Source organism: Pseudopipra pipra, chromosome 3 (assembly GCF_036250125.1).
Source record: "Pseudopipra pipra isolate bDixPip1 chromosome 3, bDixPip1.hap1, whole genome shotgun sequence".
Classification (NCBI taxonomy): domain Eukaryota; kingdom Metazoa; phylum Chordata; class Aves; order Passeriformes; family Pipridae; genus Pseudopipra; species Pseudopipra pipra.
In genome coordinates, this window is record NC_087551.1 from 46,466,908 (window position 1) to 46,484,567 (window position 17,660).

General features: G+C 34.1%; 1 protein-coding gene across 11 annotated transcripts in view; it reads right to left on the reverse strand.

The window, feature by feature from the left end:
* Positions 1-2,280: 2,280 nt before the first annotated feature.
* QKI (QKI, KH domain containing RNA binding) overlaps positions 2,281-17,660 on the reverse strand; it is a 152,992-nt gene continuing 137,612 nt past the window's right edge. For 4 of the 11 annotated variants that reach the window (XM_064648970.1, XM_064648973.1, XM_064648980.1 and 1 more), the window contains 4 exons: positions 15,420-15,507; positions 12,821-13,117; positions 10,108-10,182; positions 2,281-5,440 (listed from right to left, as the gene is read on the reverse strand). In XM_064648970.1, the coding sequence (XP_064505040.1) occupies positions 5,424-5,440; positions 10,108-10,182; positions 12,821-13,117; positions 15,420-15,507 (477 nt within the window). In that variant the 3' untranslated portion in view covers positions 2,281-5,423. Of the gene's footprint in view, positions 5,441-5,994; positions 10,954-12,809; positions 13,118-15,419; positions 15,508-17,660 lie in introns of those variants that run through there. The other 7 variants (XM_064648972.1, XM_064648975.1, XM_064648974.1 and 4 more) reach the window with 5 other exon arrangements.

Consider the following 17,660-nt stretch of genomic DNA (forward strand, 5'->3'; position numbering starts at 1 on the left):
TGATATACTCATAAGCATGTTTCCCCCAAGTTAAAGTAATTTCTTAATGGATGGCAACACACTTCAATTTTTCCCTGCATTTTCAGGGCAGAAAACCTTTTAGTGGTCCCCCTCCTAGAGTACAGTCTGGCAATAAACGATTCCTAACATGTAGATTTTTGACATACTTTTAAAAGATATGTTCAAATAAAGGATCAATATTGTCAGTATACACTGAACATATGCTCATTAAAAATACCTTTAATAAAAATCCTTGAAAACTCTTTATGAAATATATCATGAATTGATGACATGCACAAAAATACTCTCAAAGAAACCAAATTTGTTGTCTTGAATGTATGATTTTCTTGAATGTTAAGACAATTTAACCTCAGAATAATATGAACCTAACTTCAGTTATTTAGCAATATTGAAGTCATCCTTAAATTCAGTTCTAAAACCACTTTGTTTCTTTCCTATAAGCAGACGAAGTATAAAATAGTTAAATTTTCAGACAGGCACTTAGGTAAATTGAGAAATGCCTTTGGTGGACAACAATGTATAGTATTTTGATTTTAGCGTTTTTCCCTTTTTTTTTTTGCTGTCCTTTAGCTTTAAAGTACTACAAAACTTACAGCAACTTTCACTATTGTATATACTGAAGAATGAGATGAAAATGCACTGTGAACAAAGTATGACAGTAGTTAATATCTATTGATAAAAATACAAAATAATAAAAATACTACAGGACAGCAGTAGTCCTGGGAATAGAAATATTCTTCAATATAAAATATTAAACTTTTGTTCCATCTGAATAGTTTCACCTAAAATGGAGAGAGTACTTCACCAAGCTTAAATGTGTGCCTCTGATAAAATTCTTTAGGAATATAAATTATTGGCTCTGTAATGACACTTTGTGCCATTATCCAGTCAAAAGGTTTGGTATAATCTGTACAAGTGAAACTATTCAAAATGCATTGATATTTTATCTGTACCTAAAATTTTTGTAAAACAAAGAACTACATGCCATTAGAAAACTAACAAACATTATCAAAGCTAGACTATTCTTCACTATAAAATAAAGATGCTTTCTATTTTAATTACTACCAATACTGTGAGAACCCTTTAACACTCAAGTTTTATATTGTATGGATTTCAAGATAAATAGTTTCAAACATCATAAATTAATGGAGGCATTTTAACAGATTCAGTCTCCTCATCTGAATTTTTACCATCTACAGGAAAAAAATGGGATTTCACAAAAATTGCTGACATCAGAAAAGTTATCTACATTGAGGATCTCCCTCAACATTAGGTGTAATTACTGTCAATTTAAGATTACAAATCTAGGAGAACTACCTGGGAAATGTAAAGGAGCTTCAGACAGCTTAAGTTCTAAGAAAGGGAAATGTTTCTGTAAAAATATTTGCATAGATGTACATTCAAAACAGCATTATCGCCATTTAAATTCCCTGCTCAAGTCATCCACAGGGATGAAGATCACATAAAGGCAGCCCTGGAATTTGAAATGGCTGTTGCTTGGTAATTTAATGAAAGGTGTATTTTTGTACTTTCTGCAGTCATTAGGAAAAGATCCAGTTTGACCTTTGGCTTAGACATTGTACTCCCCTGAGCTAGGCAATACTGACAGACTATAGCAGAAATACAAAAAAAAAAAAAAAAGAAAAGATACTTGAAAATAGTGTGGCATGAAGACAATAAGGCACTTTTCACAAGGAAAACTCCCAGATTTTGTATTTCAATGTACAACAATTCTATCCTGAAGTATTTTGAAATGTCACATGATGCAACATGAATCAGGTGCCAAAACCAACGAATCATGAATTACTGTGAGATTAACTGCAACCTCTGAATGGTTCAACAAAGAATCAAACTGGTTTCTGTACACAGTCATGATTTACCAATGTACTGGCATCTTTGCTCTTTTGCTGTGAGCTGACAGTAATTATTTTAGAGAAAGAAAAAGAAAGTGTGGAATTAGTAATGCAGATGCTGAAAGGCAAGTGGCAAGACTCTACAAGAATGTCTCAAAAAATGCTACTTTGTTCCCATTTCTACTGGCACCTATTCCCCAAGGTAAGAGGCCAGAATGACCAAAGCCAACTTAATAGTAGTGTGCAGAATGTCAGCTGACAAACAACATAAAAACAAGTCACGTTGTGTTATCTGTGGTCACGTTCTTCAGGGTTAGTCCAGTAACTCAAGACTTTACATTCTTCCGTCTTTATTTGTTTATCGTAATTAAACATGTAATGGTTAATAAACAGACATAGTCCAGAGTTAGTAGGTTGGTATTATAACATTTATTAAAATAATGCTATGGGTTAATAGAAACAGCAAAGAACCAAAGAATTAAAATGCAAGCTATGTAAAAACCCAACTAAAACCCAAATATGTCTAATGTATTCATCCAGTAGCTAACTAAAAGCCCAAGAAAGACAACACTCCCAATATAATAAAGTACTGCAAAACAATTGGCAATTTTTCAGTTATCAAAATTGTGGGTTTTGCATTTTGTATCCTTTTTTCTCAATCAGGAAAAAAATTCTTTTGAATGTTATATAACATACATATAAAACAAGATAGAAAAATACATTATAAACTTGTAACAATGGCTGTAAATACATTATCTTACATGTTTCTCATAGGCAATAGGTTGGTTATGGTACATACATAGCATGAAACTACTAAGATAATAAAGAATAGACAAATACATGTCATCTGTACGGTTACATACAAGCGACACTCCCATCTACCCACTCTAAAAAAATTACATAATACTGTCAGAAAGAAGTCTTAAAACTACTTATTTTAATAAAGAAAAAGTCATTAAAGAATGATAATACTGAGAACCAAGGCATTCAGAGATTTCAAAAGTCATGCTTTTTTTTTAAGTTGATCCAAAATTTTGTCAACTAAGTTTTCAGAAGTTTGTTCAGAGCAAACATTACTTTCACATGTCACACATCTATTCCATACACTTCCCCTACCCCCCAGAAAAGACCTTTGATAAATGTCTAAAATGTCCAGGTTTTATCACAGTTGAGATGAAACTGGATCAAATACTGGTATAGTTTTAGCAAATCTCTCTTCAAATGTTCGAGTGTCGCAAGTTTATTCAACCAACCAACCAAAATAAAATCAAAATGGCACAGCATATACTGTAAATAAAATCAACACAACTGTATGTGTAACAGGAAGACAAAGCCGGTGGCACAATAAAGAAAATTCTAGCTGAATACGAAAGGATGAATGTCTATTGCATAGTAAATAAACTGATAATTATTTCCAGGTGAGACAAGATGTTAGATGAGGTCACCATGCAGGTGCTTAAAAATGTAAGCCCTCTTAGCTTACTATTGACCTTTCATTTGGAAGCTGTGAAGATTTGCAGGAGGCAAATAAGTTGACAAGAGGGGACTAAAATTATCACCTGATATTTGCCAAGTTTAGTACTGAGCCCCACAAAGTAATACTTAATGTTTTCAGAATTAAATACTGTGCGTTCAACAGCTTCAGCTCTTGCAATTGCCCAGCTATTTGAACCTCATGTGGAAAACAAAGGTTAAAAATAAAGTTTAGCTGGACTTCAAACAACTAGCTGATGTCCCTCTCCTGCTTATCTTTTGAAGAAAAGCCAACAGGGAAGATCTAACAATAGTCAAAGACAAGCTGAAAAATAAATAACTTCCATGCTGTTTGCTACTGCAGGAGCTGTTTGTGAAAGCTGGGGACATGTTCAGTAACTAACTGAAAACCAGCCAAGCACTTTCAGTTTCATTATTCACAGAACATCAGTTTTCTTGGTGATGCCGAAGCCTACTATAGTTGATGTATATTTATTTCAACCAAAATCAAGAAAACTCCTCTCCATCCCTGAACAAAAATGACAGACTTCCAGCTCTACAAACATTTGTCAGCTAATAATCTCCTTCAGTATGAGACAGTCTGTATCATAGAACCCTTTGGTCTACGTTGCACAAGTATGGCATTTGCTATGATTTAAAAAGTAGAGTGGTTGAAATAATAATGGGCCGGTTTGACAAAAACTTAGCAAATATTTCGCATAATGAGATTTTGGCAAAGTCACATCACACTAGTATGGCAAAAATCAGGTAATTAATATGGTCAACTCATCATTTGTCTTCCCTCACAGCTTCTTTCACATACTGGGCGTCTGAGTGGCATGCAGTAACTTGTCTGAGGGAGAAGCTGATTATACAAGACATTTGACTAAATGACCATGAAGAAAATAAGGCACTTCCTTTTCTTTAGACTTATTCCAATACTTAAAAAATAAAAAAGAAAGACTAAAAGGCTCTTTTGGTCTTTTGTTTCTTGACAACCACCAGAAAAAATCATTTAATGAAATAAAGGGTTTCTTTGTTCTTTTTTTCTTTTTTTTATAACACTTGAAAGTATAAAATGCTACATTTCCAAAAATATATTTTTTTTTTCTGCACCAGCACCCTTGTATAGTAAAAGTATCTACTTTTTTGTTCATTTTGTTTCAATGCACTACACTTTATCTACAATTTCATTACATGTATACAGCAAATAGGCAAGCATGGCTTTTACATCCTTAATGAAATTTTTTCTATACAGGGAAGTTTAAAAAAAATATTTGAACAGTTTGCCCAGTAATGTGACACATAATGCATGTACCTTGTTCTCATGTAATCTTCCAAGGAGATTAAAATATGGTTAAAACAATTTAAACTTGTATTTCACTTTAATAGTGTTGCTGTTTTGTCCTCTGCATTAATGTAGTTCTGAAAAGTCATCATAATCTGCATTTCAATGGCACACTTTCCTTTAAAACGTCCAATTTGGCAGGCAATAGAAAAAAGGCTGCAACATCTGCCCTTTGAGGGCACTGGTAGTGACTAAACGGCGTATCAAATTTTGAATACTTTTTAGAATCCCTTCCCCAATGACATCCCTGACCAAAGGTTCATGCATGATGCATCATCACACAGTACATTCAGAGAGAGCTTTGACTTTATTTTTTTTTTTTTTCTGAGAAGAAAAATATTCCTAGAAGTCTCTCACAGTAACTGCCTCTGTCATCGGGTAGTTAAGGGACATCTGTCTCCATCTTGTGTGAGGCCTCCTTACCGTTCGCTTGGGGCGGGACACTAGAGGATGATCAGTGCGGAGGGATGAGTTGGACCTTATTGCTTTACTACTATTCAGTGCAGGTTCTAGAACCACTTTCACCCAAACAGGAGAACAACAAAAAGCGGAGTTGGAGGACAACAATTTCTTTGTCTGTTTTGTTAGATGGTAAGACGAACGGACAAGTGCCCCAGCTCGCTGCACTGAAGACAGGCAAGCAAAGGCGTTTACCAGTTAACTGATCAGCAGGCAGGCATGGTCAGGTCATCATTGGGTGAAGAGTTCAGAGGTCAGAAGGTCATAGGTTAGTTGCCGGTGGCGGCTGGGTGGTTAGAAACAAAAAAAAAAACAAAACAAAAAAAAGAAAGAAAAGATAGAGAAGAGATTAGTTCCAGCTAGTGACGGCTTAATGACAACATGAAAACTAATCACAACTAATAAAAAAAACAAGCATGTTTAATTCTGACATACTGATCGACACCATCTACAGAATGCAATAAAATCATGACAGCCCTCCATCATGATTTGGACACGTGAAGGAGAAGCCCACTCCCACAAAACCGGTTAACAGGAAAAATAGAGATAAAATATGACTAACGACTAATGGTTAGTAGCAGTCGATGAAGGAAATTGGAAAACAAAAAACAATGAACAGTTCTTGAACTGGGTAGAAGATTTCTGGAACAACAGTCAGTGCACAGCATCAGTATCTGACTGCTATTAAGCATTAGTACTTCCCCAGGTGCAAGCATTAAAGCAACTATTAATGATGGATGTGATTATTAATAACTGGTTGTTAAAAGAATGGAGTCATCTAAGGAATTCTGGACTTAAGAGAAACAATTTGGTTCAACAAACTACGGGCCAAACAAAGGGTTTTTGTTCAATAAATTTTTTATTGCCTTTCATTTATTCTATTTACAAACAACATGGAATTTCTTGGCCTCATGATACAAAGCAGTACTAAACTGTAGTCTAGCAACGTAGGCATCACCGTGGGAACCAGGAAAATGCTCAGCCTGCTACTATAGCCAGCATTTTCCTGTTCAAAATACTATTTTACACATATAGGACACTTATAAAATGCACTTCCATGTAAACACTGTAAAAGTCCTGCCATTTTAAAGTCTATACTTAAAAAGCTCTAAGTACATGAAAAAATAGAGAAAATATCTAATTGATACTAATAAGGCATTTTAAAACTACAAACAGCTCTCTTTATTCATTTTCAAAGCTAATACTCTGCAAATACAATAAAATCTGACATTTCATATACATTCCTGCTTTATATTTTTATATTTTAAAAGAAGCCACCTGTAAATACTATTTTCTTTTGCAAAAAAACCCCCCCAAAAAAACCAAAACCCCAACAAAACAAAACAAAACAAAAAAAAACCCCAAACACAAACAAATTACAGTAAAACATAAAAAAGTTCTCAAGTGGAAAGTTATCATTCCCAATGTTCTTGAGCTATTCCTTCTTTAATCATTCTCTCGCATTCTCCTTCACCAAACTTGGTCCACTTAACAGTAGTATGATTTTTTTTTTTTAAGACTCATTCAACAGCTTAATTATAGCTAATAAATTCTGAGGTTGATAAAAGTTTTTGTACTGTTGCCATTTTGACTAAGGCAGAGGAGATGAAAGTGAGAAAGGTATTCAGTGCAAAGTCAGATTTGTGCCATTACATAAAATGAAGTCCAGTAGGTGTAATATTCACAGATACCATTGACTTAACAATCTTTCTTGTGGGTTCATTTACTTTCACATAATAAAAATGGCCTATCATTTAGGATACAGTTCATAACACTACCAAAAATTACTACTGTAACATAAATGAGACCAAACACTCCCTGATTTTTTTTTTTTTAGAATCATGTTTAGTGGGATTTGTTTAAATTAAAACAGCTGTTTCAAAAAGAAAAAAAAATATTTCATGTGGCACAATCTTACCACTTCACAGGTATACTAGAAACAGACTCTTAAAGCATATTGATACTGATTACAATTTTGATTAAATAGTATTAAAATTTACACATAAATTATGTGACAATTGGTTTGGATAAATTCAAGAAAATTCTCAGCATTAATATTTCTTGTGGAGTTTAAAATCAAAGCAAGCTATTTTTAAAAAATACCAGTACACCTGTGATACATCCTCTGCCAAGTCTCTGGCCTTCTACAGTACACACAGGTTTGTCAACTGTGCAACACCATTTACAGTTTATTACAATTAAATCAGTCAGTCTCTCTGTTATAGGCATCAAATTCAATTTTGTATTATTTATAAACTGGGAGTTTATTCTGAGTTAAAATGAGCTATATTTTCCAACCCTTCACCAATTCTAAATGCTTAGTTGTAAAACATATACACATTTGGGGATTCTTGCTTTAAATGCAGTGCTTATCTCTGGAAAAAAAAAACCAAAACAAAACCAACAAAAAACCAAAAGAATAAAAAACTACTTAAAAAGTGAATGCAGTAGTACAACAAAGTCATCTGAAAGTCAATTTAGAATTAAAAAAACCCCAACTTTAGACCCAATGAATGCAAAGATAGATTTAGTGACATTTAACTATATAAAAAATTTTCTCATTAAAAAAAAAAGTATTTCGGTTTGCTGACATTGTTTTTCATGGCCATAGCTACAGAATTATCTTGGTGACAGAACAATCAAATAGGTGAATATGGTAAATACTGATAGCATTTTAATTCTACAATATAATTTTAGAACATTAAAAGACATTTTTATTGCTGAACAAAGTTCTCTCCAAAACATTTTGCGAAACTTTTAAATCTGTGCAGTGGTAACCTTGGATTTGAAATTCAAAATACAATGAAGTTCAGTTGTAAAATTAACTTTGTGTTTCTCAATATACACTGACATTACTTAGGTAAGACCTCAAAATAAGGCTCTCCTGAAATATCTGTATGGTTTTCGTAAGAGAGATGTATGCATGACTTATTCCACAGGAGGTAAGATATTTATTTATCTACTTAACACAGTGGGTTTCCACTTTGCTAGAGACGAATGCTGTTCTATCAGAAAATGGCTGTATTTTAAAAGAAGGTGAAATGATACCAATAAAGTAATTTCAGTTACTTTTAAGTGACCCAGATGTAACACCTAGGCACTTCAAAAAGTATTTAAAATTTATGTTCAGTAAACATTACAACAATGAACTTAAAACTACAAATTGGTATTTTCTCCCTGACAGCACCAACCCTCAACTTCCCCCCACCCCTGCTTTATCAGTATATTTACTAGCCATCTCAGGCAAATATCTAATTAAACAAAAAGGTAGCCTCACCTGTCACCTGAAACTACCACTACAGATCACGAAAAACTGATTTTTGCAACATCAGGTCTAACTTTGAAAGACAACCTTACTACCTATTTCTCTTGAATGTGATAGAAAAAAAGATTAGAAAATATTAAATCCTATTTCCTTTTTTATAATCTTTTTTTTTTTTTTTAAACATGGGCTATGATTTTCTACTGATTATACCCTGTTGCCTGACTGAAGAGTTCTCAAGAAATGAGAACAATGGGCTGCAAATAGTGTGCAGTGATATAAAACAATCTTATCGAAAACTAAAGTAGTGTCTTTTATCAGCTTTACATTTTCTGTAAAGACTAGGATCATATGAAAGATGAAAGTGTTACATAAATATAGCAAATATCCAGGAGGGCCCCTTTTACTGAATTGACCAAAATCTGTATTCTTTCCTGTAGTCAATTTATGGAAGGTTGAGAGAAGTGTAGTCAGTGTTAGGAGATGTCAGATCTGTCATTGGAATTTGACTTTTGAATATTTCAGTATCATGGAAACCTGCACAACACTGATTTGGATGAGACCAGAATAATAATACTTGGCACGTAATGCTTTGCATCCTCAAAGCCCTGTACAAAACAAGAACCCCCACAACACCCCTGTGAGGTAGGGAAGTATTATTATCCTTATTTTACTGATGGGAAAACATACACAGAGAGATTAAATGACTTGCCGAAACCCACAGCAGGGATGGGGTAAGAATTCATCCCCTACACTACGTCCTAGTCAATGTCAATAAACCGAAAATATCAGTTTTCTCAATAAGCTTAAATACTTCATTCAGGGGTCCAAAGGCATGACACTTGAGGAACAGGAGAAAAATGAAGATTTACTTTCCATTCAAAGGTTAAAGAGAGATGCCCAAATATTGGATGTCATCTCACCAACAGGACTTCAAAAGTTGCTTCTCCTTCAGGTTACACATTTTAGCAGCAAAAGGAAAATACCAAGAAATAGATTTTGGAAAAAAAAAACAAAACAAACAAACAAACAAAAAAAAACCAAAACACCCTCCCTCCTCCTACCCTTACTAATTCAAACTCAAACAACTTTTGAAGTTATCTTCACAGCCCTTACCTTTCTGAATTCAGTTAGGTATCTGAGAACATGCATCCTCCTCATAATATACAGTACAGTGGCTCAAAAGTTTATTGGAAAAAAAAGGAATCTAAATCTTCAGATTTCTCCAGACACAGACAGGAGGCATTTATTCCTTTACTTCTTTCTCATTAAGCAACCATCCATTCATTTTATTTTGCAACACCAATCTGATATTTCCACACCAATTAAAAGAATGAACTGGGGGAGGGGGGGAGGAAGGGAACACAACCAAATTAATTATTGCAGCACTGATTTCATAGCATTTCCTGATGCGGATGGATCTTTCATTTTTTAAAACTGTATCAGCTATAGCATTTCTATTAAATATATCAAAGTATATATATTTAATTGAGCTGGGAAAGCCAAATTTACAATTTTTTTTTTTTAAAACCACAAGCATTCCCAAAGCTTTAAAATATTAACTGTTCAGATTTTGGAGAAAAATAATGAATGGGTCAAAATAGGGTATTTGGTTAACCAGCTGTGGTGTTGCAAATCTCATGTACACTCAAAGCACTTCTTACAAACAAGAACTGCAGAACTAAACTAACCTCGGTCTGCGGTCACAATCCTTTGGTAAGGATGGACACGCATATCGTGCCTTCGAACTTTAGTAGCCACCGCACCTAGTTAAATTGCAATTACCAAGACAAAGTTAGAAAACATTCACAGAAAACATTAACAGCAGGTTTATCAAAATGGATTTAAATGATCATTAACTACAAAAGTTCATTTTAAGAAAAGCAACAAGTTAAGGCACAGTAGTTTCAAATCTTAATCTTAAAAACAAGTTTATCTGTGCAGATTAATATTGCATTTATTTTAAACATCCTGGCCTTAACCTGTTTAATCCATTCATTTACAATCCCAAAATTACAGTATTTCATGAAATCTATTAGACCCAAGCACATTTAAGCTTTACTAGTCACATATTCACTGAAGTGCCTTTCTTGCAGCAGGACTATTTTAAATAATGCCATCTTTTAATACTGACAATTATTTGCTAACCTTAAGATCACTTCCAGTTCTACCACAAAAAAAAAGTTTTAAAGCAATTCTTCAAGCCTACAGATTGTGATTTTAAACTTTAAGTCAATAAGTATGAACTGCAATGAATTAGGTGATTAGTAAAGCAAACACTATATAGAACACTTAGCAGTCAGTATACTACTATACACTCATAAATTACAGCTACTCTGTAATAATAGGACCTAATCCAAATTAATAGCACTATTTTATTTTAAATCTATGTGCAAAAAAGTGCAAGTAAGTCACTGACTGCTAGGCCAAGCTTTTTTCAAGGCTGCTGAAACTAAGCATTTGTTAAAATTCAGATCTGATGAAGGATCAGTTAAGACCGTTCTTGAATTCTTAGCCTTTCGTTGGGAAAGCCATACCTGAAGATAAAAGGAAGGGAATTAAAAGTTAGTCACCAACTAAAATTTGATCCCAACACCAATATCCCCCAAAATACTGATAGGGATGCATTTCTCTGCCATTTTTAACAGAATTATTTTAAGACATCTTAAAGGTCCACCACAAAAATGGACAAAATACTATAAATGAGAATAAGTGTGTAACAAAATAAAACTCAATTAAAACTAATTTAATTCAATTAACTCTATACAATTGCTCAGATAATAGAGCAGATGTATTAAGAGTTATTGATTATATGCAACTTGAGCGGGAGTGTGGGGGGTTCCCCCTCCTCCCTTTTCCTTTTTTAAGTAACATTTTTTAATGAGATCTATTTTGGGCAATCCACCTCACACAGCTAAGCCCAAGAGTATGCAATGGTTCCAGATACCATTTTAGGAGTAATTTTCCCCTCCTCTCTCTTCATAGAAAATCCTGTGAGAAATTGAAGTTCCTGCATCGTATTAAACTACTACTCTGGAAATGATGTATTTCTTTACTTGCTATTAACTGAACTCAGGGGTTTGCCCCTAACCAACAGCTGACAGCTACTCTGCTGAACTCTGTAACCATGACTTTACCCCAGGATGTATCACAAGCGGACTAACAGATTGGGGTGGAAGAGCTAGGGAGAATATTTACATGTTTGTGGGAAATAAATGATAACGGCTCACTGAATTTTGGGTATGGGGTAACACAACCACCATGAATTCCCCAAAGACAGATCTACTGCATACTTTTGTCCTACCAGAATTTTTATTATTGATTCACTAATCCTGCAAGACAGGATACATAATATATATAATATATATATGTAATATAATGTGGAAACATGCACACATATAGATAACTCACCAAGTATCTGTCATGTGAAACACTGATTTTTCGCAATACTTTCAACAAAATATTGACTTTGAACCTTATTGTCCAGTGTTCATTAGAGATGTTTAGAATTTGTGTAAATCAATAACTGCCACTGAACAAACTAAGATCAAAGTCCTATAAAATCAACATTATGCAGCACCAAGGTCATATGCAATTCAGAACAAACTGAAGAGAAAAAATTATTTAGATTCTGTTGAGGGTAGGGAAGGAAGAAACTACGGGAACTGCTTTTTCCATATTGACCAGTTAACTGAATTGTCACAGCTGCTTTATCATTCTTGCCTTCACACAGCAAGTCAGTGGTCTGATATATTAGGAATGATGGGCATTTCAATGCAATGTATATAAAAGAAGCCATCAGCAGAGTTGCTAATTTTATCATACTTCGGTGAGAATTTGGTTTGCTTTATATTCATTCACTGAAATTATTTTCTGCTTACAAAATGATTTACAGCTTTCTGACACTGACGAGAGATTTATCAGTTGCGTACTAAATAAAGCAGCAAAAACTCCAACTGAGAAAAGACCTTTCCACTCTCTCCAGTTTTGCTCCTAAAACAATAGCAAAATAAGAAGCTCTCTCTTCCAAAGATTGCTGGAGATTAATTTATGTTAAAGAGAATACAAATAAATCTGGTATTTATGGCAGCCCAAATGACAGGTAATAGATGTCAGCTTCTATGTCGCTTTTTATGCCTGTGTGTCCACCATCTAATGTTACACAAACATCAAGATTTTGTTTTCAATAATCTTATAAATAAACATACACATTCAAGAACGCAAAACATGTTTAAAATGTACAAGAGTTGCACCATGTGAGCAGCTCTTCTAGGCAGTTTTGATATACCTGATTTAAGTTTGTTGCTTCAAATTTGTTTCTTTGAGCTCCATGACCTCTACTTCACAAATACCATAGAAGCATAAGCAATACATTCTCCAGTCATCCATGTACAAAGATCTTACCTAATACACCACTAGGTTCAATAGGATACTCAAGGATTGATGTAGCTGGTGCCAGCGTGTAGGGGTATTCATATGGTGTGTAAATTAAACCGGCTTCGGGTCCAGGTGGAACTATTGCAGCGGTGGGATGAGGAGTTCCGTTTGGCATGACAGCGGTTTGTATTTGTCTGATCAAAGGCATTATGGTAGGGCCAGCTGGCGTAGGAGTACGCAGGGCAGCTGGTGGGAGAACAGGCGCAGGCCCAGTAATAATCCTTGGAGCCTGGGCTGTTGCTGCAAGAGAAAAGGCAAGGGCTGCTACAGTAAGCAAAGAAATTCAGAGGAAAGTATGGAGATAGCAGTATAAAACGTGGAAAGAATGGGAAAAAGGGGAAAAAGTAGGAAAGAAGAAAAATAAAAGGAAATCATTAGTACATGCGCTGATCACACAGTGCCAAAGCACACCATTCAAATGCAAACAGCTTTCCATTTTCCAGTGTGATTAAGTATGAACATGCAAAATAAAAAAGCCATTGTAAAACAGTGAGGTAGATTTCTCAAACAGGTTACACAGCACGAAAGCTCCATTTAGACCACATTTCTTCATTTATGCTATCAAGACTGCATGAGACTGAGATGCATGCAGGAAATACAAGGGAAATACTGTCACAAATACAAAGAGTACAAAATTTAGTGCATCTACAGAGTCCACAGACACTCAGTTATGCAGAGCTGCTGCATGAGTCTACAGTTTTTATATGACTTAAAATTGTATTTAAACCTATATACAATTCCAATTTCCAGGATCAGTGAAGTTAAAGATGACCCAGAAACATGAATCAATCCTATCCTACTCTAGCATGAATAAAATAGACTCAAATGTGACTTCCATATCAAATTTCATCGAATAAGATACTTCTTTTGTATTAGAAGTTTACTACAGCCTTGCTTAAAGAAAATAGATACTTTTTTTGTTTTGGGGGGTTTTGTTTGTTTGTGGTGGTTTTGTTTGGTTTTTTCAGTGGTGCTAGCACATTTAAGTGTTATTTGAAGCCTGTTGGTACACCAGATGAACAACAACTTATACACTAACACATCTGCTGGTAACAGTCAATCTTAAAGGGTTATAATTTATGGATTTCTGTGCACTGCTGTTGATCTACATTGGTTTAATTAACTTACAAGTGGCCTGAAAAGGGAAATGTGGCAAAAGTTTTTCAGATTTATTATTATTATTTTTATTTTTTTTTAAAAAGTGCTCAGATAATTAAAAAAACCCCTCAAACGTTTTCCTTTCTCAAACAGAAACAAACCAGTGTGGCTTCTACACGTTCAACTTTTCAGTAAAATCAAAATACAAAGAGTGAAACTGTCTTACTATGAAAAAATGAGTATTAGTGTGGAAATCTCTAGTCAAAAAATAAATAATAATTCTATCTTCCCACTTACACTGATACAATAGACCAATGGGAACAGATCAGACAAAGAAGTTGTTCAAATTAATATAGAGGTTTCTATGCAACAGTTTGCATTAATTTAAGCTATACTGAAAACTATTTTACTCAAATATTTGCAACAATTTAGAGACTAACATATATTTAAAACTGATCTAGCTTTAAATATTATAGTGTTCATTAGGCCTGAAAGATTTACCATTACCATTGTAGTGGTAAAAATGGTAAAAGCCCTTGCTTATGTCTCTTTTCAAATCAGAATAATTACACTGGTGTAAGCACTCTCAAATTGACCTAACTGCATTCCAATCTTTAAACATATTCAACACTGAAATGGTGACTGTGTGGAGAAAACAAATTTGCAAATATCAGTAGGCCCTTAGTGAAAAGACTGGTTTAACTGTGCTTACATTTGACATCTGTATCACAGCTACGGCAAAAATTTAATTTGGAGAAGGAACTACATTTTCAGAAGGAGAAATGAGATTTTCAACTAGAGAAAATACTTTATATCACACATAATAGGTATATGCTTTCATTAGTAGGTGCGTGTAATTAATTTTCAAGTGTAAACTTGTGCATACATGCGTTTGCAAAAGCATTTTCACACAAATGTAATGGAAGTAATCATAAAAATGGCTTGTTACATCACTGATCCCTGTGAACTCAGCTGTGAAATCAGTTGATGAATTGTTGGTAAAACATAACATTGGGGGTACGCATGCAAGCAAGATGAAAGGAAGGAATATAATACAGAAAAATGTATTCACAGTATCCTCAACATCTGTAACATTTCAAAATTAAATCTCTAAAAATAAAATTGAAAAGGAGTCTATTGCCCTTAAGAATGCACTAAGGAAAAAATTATTGTACAATAGGAAAATCTAGCTTAAGGGTTGAGGTTTTTTATACTATATATTTGTAAATGTTTCAACCCAGACATATTGTCTAAAAAAAGGGGGGGGGAGGGCGACAAACAAAAACATCTCCCAAATGACATAACTTATAAAGATCTTTTCCAACAGCTACCTACTGTTTTGTTGGGTCTTTACTGCCTTCCATTCTCCAACACAGTTGCCACTGCACGTTTTCCAAAAAGTGGCTTTAAGAATCATAACCTGCAAATACTACTATAGCATTGACCCTTGAGCTTATGACATGCTTACGTGATTTGATGTTGGCATCTCTGTAGGTGCCATTCAGAATTGCAAGCTCCATCAGCTGCATCTTTTTAAGGCTGTCTTCTCCTTCTGCCTGCATATGAAAAGATAGGAAGAAAGTCAGGATTATAAATTTGCTAGTGCACAAGATCCAAGGGACTTAGAATAAAATGTCTTCGAGCAAAATACCTGCTTACCATTAGTCACAAAACCAGCAAGCTTTGCTAACTTTTCCTTAAAATTAAGGGCAAGTTGCCTGTTGTCGACATTAAGTCAAGTTGACAAACATCTTTAAAAGACTTTTGGAAAAGAAAGCTTCATAACATAAATTATAAAAATAGGGTTAAATATAAGTTGTGTTTGATAGAAACTGTTTAAGGAAATTTCTCCTCGAATATGTGTTCTACTACTCCTAAAAGTATCTTTTTAAAAATCGTATTATTGGGCCAGAGGAAGAACAGGCATCACGGATTTTATGCACTGCAATTTATTGTAACTTGCTCCACTATAGTTGACTACTAGGGAGGTGGGGCAAACAAAAATAAACAACAAACTCTGAGTAGCTTTCCAGACAGGATATTGAAAATGTCGTAAGGCTGAATTCCTAATTCTGGCACATGTAGATGTATTTCGATGAGGATATAACCACTATTTACATGGCATACATTATTCGTGGTTTTGCTTCAAAATAAATTACTTCCCTGAAGTTATCCACTCCACTGGTATCATGCAGGTTGCATAAATATTAAGTAGTGTTCAGTAAAAAAGGGCTCGCTTTTTCAGTTAATAACAAAACTTTTCTAATAGTATAATTTCAGTTTTAAGACCAGGTGTTTTTTGACCTGTCTTTCCAGAAATACTACCATTTGTTTAGTCTACACTCTAACATGCAGAAAACATAGTTATAATATAGGAAACCCCAGAGAGATGGTCAATGTCTACTTTAATGTTAGGTTACCCCTTGCTTCTTGTATAGAATGTCACTGCTGAAATTCTCAGATGCAAAAAAGGGCAGCTTCACTGTCAGCTGCATTGCATTCTTCCTTTGCTAAACTGAGTTTCTTACATTTTTACTTATCTATTCACACAATATTTTGCAGGTATTTGGAACAGTATTTTCCAAGTTAATGGGAACCTGTATAATAACATACTGAGCCATCCACTCTGAAAATCTGAAGTCTAGTTTCAGAGAGAGTTGTTCACCTCTCTTACAGCTCTTACAGAGGTTTGAACTCATATTTCCAAGGGCATGAGTGATAACAAAAGAACAGAATTAAAAGCCACAAAGAATAGCAATCACCACCAATAACTGTCTACTAAAGCACTGCACCAGTGAAACGTCATCTCAAAGTAGTTATGAGTTAGCATAACTAACTCATAGCACTGTTCCAAATGTATAGAGAAATATATTTTCAGGCTAGTTTGCAGCAACGTACTGTCATGCATACTAAGGATAAGGAATTTACTAAATTACAAGACAAAAATAGTTTTAAAATTTTATCTAAGCAAATACAGTACTTATTGTGAGGTGTGTTCAAGGGCCACCACACCTTGCAATGGAAATTTTAACAGCTGATTTTTATCAACAACATAAAATCAACATGGTAAGATGGGTCAACACTAAATTTCTTTCAGACGTCAGAAACTGAAAGTCCTAACTGTAATACTGAGGGCTTGCATAAAAACCTAGATTATCAAACAGTAATAATTTATGTCGTTGTTAAACATTCAGAATGTACTGAAAATTAGATATTTTCTTTATATATTAAATACTGTATGACAGACCAAGCTGACACTAGTACTGAAAAAGCAAATGCACATTCAAGTACCATTTTAGCTACAAATTAATTGTACAGTTAAGTACTGTAGTATCCAGAAACCTCAGACTCCATAGCCATTAAAATGAGACCCTTTGCAATACAAAATATACCAATTCTAGCAAGCTTAACATGAGATACTCAGAACAGAATTACATTTTAAATGCAAAATTGTATCTCCTATTTTTAAAAGAAACTATTATTTCATTGCATCTTTGCTGATAAATTACCTAGGCAATCATGACACAATAAAAACAATTCCAAATCTATCTCCCTATCCAGAGCTCACAAATTCTTGTCATTCTGGATATACCTTATCTAATTATTTTAGCAATAAAGATTTTTTTTTTACCATTGATTCATCTTTTCCTCTCCCCCCATAACAGTTACACTGTTATTGGCTTTTTGTTTGTGTTCATGTATTTATTTA